Genomic DNA, 6,319 nt, shown 5'->3' on the forward strand with positions numbered 1-6,319 from the left:
AAAGCCCCTCCACTCCCCCAGACGCTGCTGAAGCAGAGCAAACTCACGTCGGGGTAGTGGTCCACTGTGGGCACCAGATGCTGGATGAGGGCCTCCAGCGACCCCGAGACAAGCGTGTTGTCATGGTAATAGAGGCCCCCGTAGTGCTCCTCCTTTGTCTGGTAGAGGTTCTTGTTGTAGGCGCTGTTGGGAAACACGCCCGTGAAGGGTGGTGTCTGAGGCATCTTGTCCTGGGAGGAGAGCGAGGAAGAGGAGAACACTCAGCATGTTTGTTATTATTACAGCTCATCTTGGCAAGACGACAAGCCCGTGTGTGTGTGTGTCTGTGTGTGTTGTTTCTGGCAAGGGCCAGGCTATGCGGCGTATGCGGGCTGCTCTGCAGTATTCCGGCTTTTATTGGAAAGGCAGCTCATCTGCCAGTTGAACATTACAGCATCCTCCTCCAACAGCACCACACCCCCTGGCCTACCCTCAATCACTCTCCTCCCACAGAAAATCATCACAGCAAGCGGAGTGGAAAATGGTCAACCTTGGAATGGGATCTACAGGGATGAGCAGGACACTGTCCAACCAAGTCTGCTCCCTCTATCTGCAGCTCTCTCTATCCATCTCTCCCTCTATCTGCAGCTCTCTCTCTCTATCCATCTCTCCCTCTATCTGCAGCTCTCTCTATCCATCTCTCCCTCTATCTGCAGCTCTCTCTCTCTATCTATCTCTCCCTCTATCTGCAACTCTCTCTATCCATCTCTCCCTCTATCTGCAGCTCTCTCTCTCTATCCGCAGCTCTCTCTATCCATCTCTCCCTCTATCTGCAGCTCTCTCTCTCTATCCATCTCTCCATTTCTCTTCATCACTCTCCCTCCATCTCTCCCTCTGCATATCCCCCTTTCTTCCTATGCCTCTCTCTCTCTCTCTCTCTCTCTCTCTCTCTCTCTCTCTCTCTCTCTCCCTCTCTCTCTCTCTCTCTCTCTCTCTCTCTCTCTCTCTCTCTCTCTCTCTCTCTCTCTCTCTCTCTCTCTCTCTCTGAGCCCTGCCATGCTGCTCTTTTAATCCAGCCTTGTTGACCGGCAGCAGCAGGGCTGTGGGCCACGGGCGAGCAGGAGCTCCAGCGTGCCAAGCCCTAATCCCGTGCCACCGTGCCTGCTCAGCGCTGCCCGCACTGGGGCTTAAGGCACCCGTAATCCCCCCTCGACCCTTCGTCCGGCTAGCTCACGTGGAGTACACTGTAACGTGCCCAGCTATGTGGCACAGACGATGCCCAGGAGGGGTATAGTGGCATGGGTGGGCAGGGGAGACGGCAGGCAAAAAGGATGCGCCTTGGGAAATGTTTCTGTTTTGAAAAGAGCCATTATTCTCTCTCTCTCCTGTTTTGTGTGTGTGTGTGTGTGTGTGTGTGTGTGTGTGTGTGTGTGTGTGTGTGTGTGATTCTTTTCTATGGGATTCTTTCACTACTTTTAAACACGAGGAGAAGGCAACGTGCTGTCCACTTCAAGACGGTCTTATAAGTGTCAGTACTACCCTAAGGACATGGTGTGTGTATGTGTGTGTGTGTGCACGCATGTGCCTGTGCCTGTGTGTGTGTGTGTGTGTGTGTGTGTGTGTGTTTGCTGAGTCATATGTGTGTGTGTGAAGTATATTGCCATGGTGATCATGTTGCTCACTCATCTTGTTCAGTCTCAGTCTCAGTCTCCTCTAAAATGGACTGTGGCGAGAGAGAGAGAGAGAGAGAGAGATATGGAGATGAGCCTGCTCTGATGGGTCACACGGAAGCACAATGCAGGCATTCAGGAGCCCCGGCACGGGGCAAAGGGAACCCCACAACAAAGAGCCTCCCCAATGGCCGCCTGCCTATTCACAGACAGCACTTAGATCACTGATATGCACCACACACACACACACATGAACAGCCACCACCTCAAAGCTGCCAACTGGCCTCAGCCGGCATGTGCACACCACACAAAGACATAAGCAAATGCAGGCATGCAGACATACACACACACACAAACACAGAAACACACACGTTCACAAATAGCTGCGCATATTTATACATATGCAGACGTATTCATGCACACACACACAGAAACACACACACACACACACCCACACACCAGTTGCCACTAGCCTATTCAGCTTTCAAACACCCACTACACGCACCCACCCACACAGCACAATGGCCGCCTGCCTATTCTTCCCAATTTCAAATTTCAGCAGCCCAGTGCCAGAGTTGGACTGCTTTTGGGCAGGGTAGGGAGGGGGAGGCGGGGGCGTTGCCAGGATCCTTACACCACCACCACCCCCCCCTTATCCTCCCCCTCTCTCTCTCTCTCTCTCTCTCTCTCTCTCTCTCCATCAGAAAAGTTATTAACATGAGAAAGGACCAGGCTGAGAAGTCAGGGCTGCACCCTGAGCATCTGTTGCTCCATGTGTTTCTCCAATTCAGCTCATCAATAGTGCACACACACACACACACACACACACACACACACACACACACACACACACAGCAGGAATAATCAATGTCAAGAGTGGAGGCTTTCACTACCATCACACAGGTCCTGTTACACACACACACACACACACTGTAGTCTCATGCTTTGTGTCTAGGACCAGCCCACGAGGCGAGTCAGCAGCACCCCATTAAAAAAGCACTCAGCTCAGCTCAGGCATCAGCTTCACACCCTGGCTTTACAGGGGACTCCCGAGCTCCAGTATTCATTTCCTAAAACGCACCCCGGACACGCCAGCGGGAAACTCTTCCCTTGCACAGCTCGCCCCTTTCCCCCTTCGCCCTGCTCTCTCCCATCCCTGATCAACACACACACGGCTGCCGTCTCTGCGGCGCGTAGACTCACGGCCCACAGCAGCCTGGCACAAATCCCGTGCCCGCCTGCCCTCCTCTCCCAGCTCTCTAAGGTTCCAACAGGTAGAGCCTCCGAAGCCTCCACTGCAGGGTTCTGGTGGCAATCAGCCAACCATGGCAGCAGTTAGCAGTTGCCAAAGAAAGCACATTTACACAATTACTGCCACAGTGACATATAGACACTTAGCGCCACCACAAACTGACCTCCTGTTCCGGCTGCTTCTCTCAGTATTGGAGTAGTCAGTCAGAATGACTGTACAGTGGCCCTACGGACAACACAGAGTGTACTGCACAGATTTGCTCCTATATCAAAATGCTCAAAGTCTGTGTGAGCTAAACACTCCACTTTATTCTGTTGCTGATCTGACAAACAGTGCAGGCATGGTGCCAACTAGTCCCTAGGGGACAGCAATCCACCCCACCCCCATCACACACACACACACACACACAAACCTACTCCACTCCAACCCACGCCAAGCAGGCCTCTCTCTCCCCTCCTGAGCTGCAGAGGGCCATAATCCCACCGCAGCATGAAACAAGTCAGAGCCAAACACCACACACTCAACACACACACACACACACACACATAAGGCTGACATCTGAGCGTGCTCCCAGTCAGGCTGCAGGTGACAAACAATGCCAGGCTCCCCCCCGGCGCACAGAGAGAGAGACACACACACAAACATCATTATGGGATGGCCGCTGGCGTGGCGATGCCTGCCAGGGTAGGAGGCAGATACTAAGTCATCGCTAAACCCAGTGGCCTGCTCCACCTAATCCATGACGGGCACCCCTGTTTTGGTTCTCACAGCATGTGTATGTGTGTGTGTGTGTGTTACTGTGTGTGTGAGTCTGTAGGTGGTTGGGTGGATGTCTCTGTGTGTGTGTATGTATAGCACTCCATGTCATCCTCACACGGCAGTGACCCACCTAACTGACAACTGCTCCCACCGCACCAGCTCACCAGTGGACTGCTGTGACTCAGTGACTAACTGTCAGCAGTGGGGCAGTTCCCCCCACATGCCTTAGGGCTTAAGCCAGGCCGTTACCGGAGCCCACCTGACCTCAAATCTGACCCAAGACAGGGAAAGAACAAGGCATTTTGCTTCCCTTCCCACACGTTCCCGCTCCCACCTCTCATGTTGGGTTGGGCGGGTAACCCAGTATTAGGGCGAGCCCAGGAAGACTCCCAACCAGGAGATGATGAGGTGCTAATGACTTTATGGGAGTAGGGGGGGACAGAGAATAAAGAGAAAGAAAGAGAGAGAAGGAGAGGCGAAGGAGAGGGACGAGATGGGTAAGGGGTGCCATAAAGCTGATAACAGGGATAGGTCCAATTCCCACACATCTAACGTCAGTGACCAGTTCAGTGTTTTGAGGGAGGGCCACTAAACTAACAACAACCCAACCCCCCCAATCCCGATATTTACTCAGAACTAACTTGAGGAAGTTCCATTCATTCCTTTAAGTAGGTGACGAGGAGACCCCCTGTTGTTAGGAGGCTGCGCTATCACTTGTGCCTGGACTACGCCAGCGCAAAGACAACAACACCATCTCATCGATAATCTCACAAATGAGTTTGACAGAACGCCGCCAGTCCAATCTTAAAATTCTTCTTGAGACTACAGACAGCTGGCCTGAACCGGTTGGAATGCGAGCACGAAGGGTGCGTAAAGGACTAGGTGAGGGTCGCGCCGCGGGGAATCCGTGGTCAGACTGAGTCGGATAAACCTCCCATTGAGATCTCTGCGTGTCTTGAAGCACGATACATAATCTTTACCCTGGCCAAAGTCCCCGAAGAACTGCATGCCAAACACCGATAAGTCTTTCTAACATTTACAGTCGCCCAGCCGAAGCATAAACATTACCCTAAACAAAGCGCATATCAGTCGTACCAAAAACGAACTAACCGAGTTTGTTCAATAGGTGAGTTGGCCAGTCTCTTTTTTTTAGAAATAAGGATTAGCCACAGTAATCACTGGATGCCTTCGGAGAGAGAGAGAGTGAATCCACTTAACCCTCGGCAAAGTACAATGTAAAAATAGCCGCAGAGTGGCACTAATTGTAAGACACTATCCACAACCCCGCACAGACAGGACACTCGCTGCATTAATTACGACAAACAACAGAAACGCCGAGAAACTGCATATCAACTCGCTCTCAGACCAACATGTTTCTCGGAGTCAGCGAGACAGGTTCGTTCAGCTGTTTAAAGAAGAACAGCTGAACATTAAGCATAATGATAATTAACAGCTCAATGACGCTACCGGTGTTCCATAGGTCTAAACAGCATTTATGTAATAAATGCAAATGACACCTATAAGTAACAAGAATAGCCACGAAATAAATGACAATGATTTTCAATTTGTTAATCCTGTATACCTAATGTAGACTACACAAAACAGTATAAAGCGAATAATGTCAATGACAATGGACAGTAGCCGTTGTTATTTGCAATTAGCTAAATGTTAAACTAGAATATAACGACGAAGAAAATAAACACACAGAAGAGCAAATTACCTCAAAAGTAGACACCTGTAGTTCGGGGTGATGGTATGAAATCCACAAGTGAGACTCCAGAAATGTACAGAGATGTAGCTAAGCCTTTGAAATAAATTCCCGAAACAAAATCCGAGCAGACAATATTGTCCCTCAATTCAATATATGGCTGACAGCGGTAGAGACTCCGTCTGCATGTTTCAATCACGATATGCTTCGACACACTGAAATATCCAAAGCCGATGCTTCAGAGGAACATCCAACAGTAGAAACGTACTCTCCGCGCGCAACTGCAAGTGCGAGTGCCGAACCTAGGAAAGGCAGTACTCTTAACGCTACTACCACCCGGCAGTGGATAGCCAATCAGAGCGCAACGCAGGACCCTCCACTGATGAGCGTAATGCTGAAATGTCTGTAATTCGAATATACGAGGCTTTCTTTAGTTTAGAGGCAGTTTCTTTCTATGTCGAATCTCTCAAGAAGACCTACTCTTTTCATTTTAGAATAATATAGACCATGTTTTTTCGCAAATAAAGCAAGCTTAAAGTAACAACATCAACAAATCAACATTTAAACCAGTTTTTACATGCTGATTGGTAGATGACAGAGTATGTCCTAAAAGACAATTTTATGATTTTCTATGATTCTCTCTCTCTCTCTCTCTCTCTCTCTCTGTGTGTGTGTGTCTGTGTGTGTGTAAGAGAGAAAGAGACTCATAATCTTGATGAGAAATTACCTGAATGGTCAGTGATATCTGCTCTGCATCAGAAAGGCTTTGACCCCTGAACAACACAGCACTGTGCATACTACATACGGTGGGTGTGTGTAGTGCATGTACAGTACATTTTTTTTGTGTGTGCGTGTGCGTGTGCGTGCGCGTGTGTGTGTGTGTGTTGAAACCCTTGCAGATTCATGCTGCCCTGCTGGCACACTCAGCTCTCTCTAAGCCTGGATCACTGA

The 6,319-nt window shown here is 49.9% G+C and overlaps 1 protein-coding gene across 1 annotated transcript in view; it reads right to left on the reverse strand.

Moving 5' to 3' along the window:
- Positions 1-5,644, reverse strand: part of rasgef1ba (RasGEF domain family, member 1Ba) — a 32,687-nt gene extending 27,043 nt beyond the window's left edge. The window contains exons 1-2 of the mRNA XM_048242643.1: positions 5,381-5,644; positions 48-230 (exon numbers count right to left, since the gene is read on the reverse strand). Of these exons, the coding sequence (XP_048098600.1) occupies positions 48-224 (177 nt within the window). The 5' untranslated portion in view covers positions 225-230; positions 5,381-5,644. The remainder of the gene's footprint in view (positions 1-47; positions 231-5,380) is intronic.
- Between the last annotated feature and the right edge of the window lie 675 nt (positions 5,645-6,319).

Source organism: Alosa alosa, chromosome 5 (genome assembly GCF_017589495.1).
Source record: "Alosa alosa isolate M-15738 ecotype Scorff River chromosome 5, AALO_Geno_1.1, whole genome shotgun sequence".
In the NCBI taxonomy this organism is placed as follows: Eukaryota; Metazoa; Chordata; class Actinopteri; order Clupeiformes; family Clupeidae; genus Alosa; species Alosa alosa.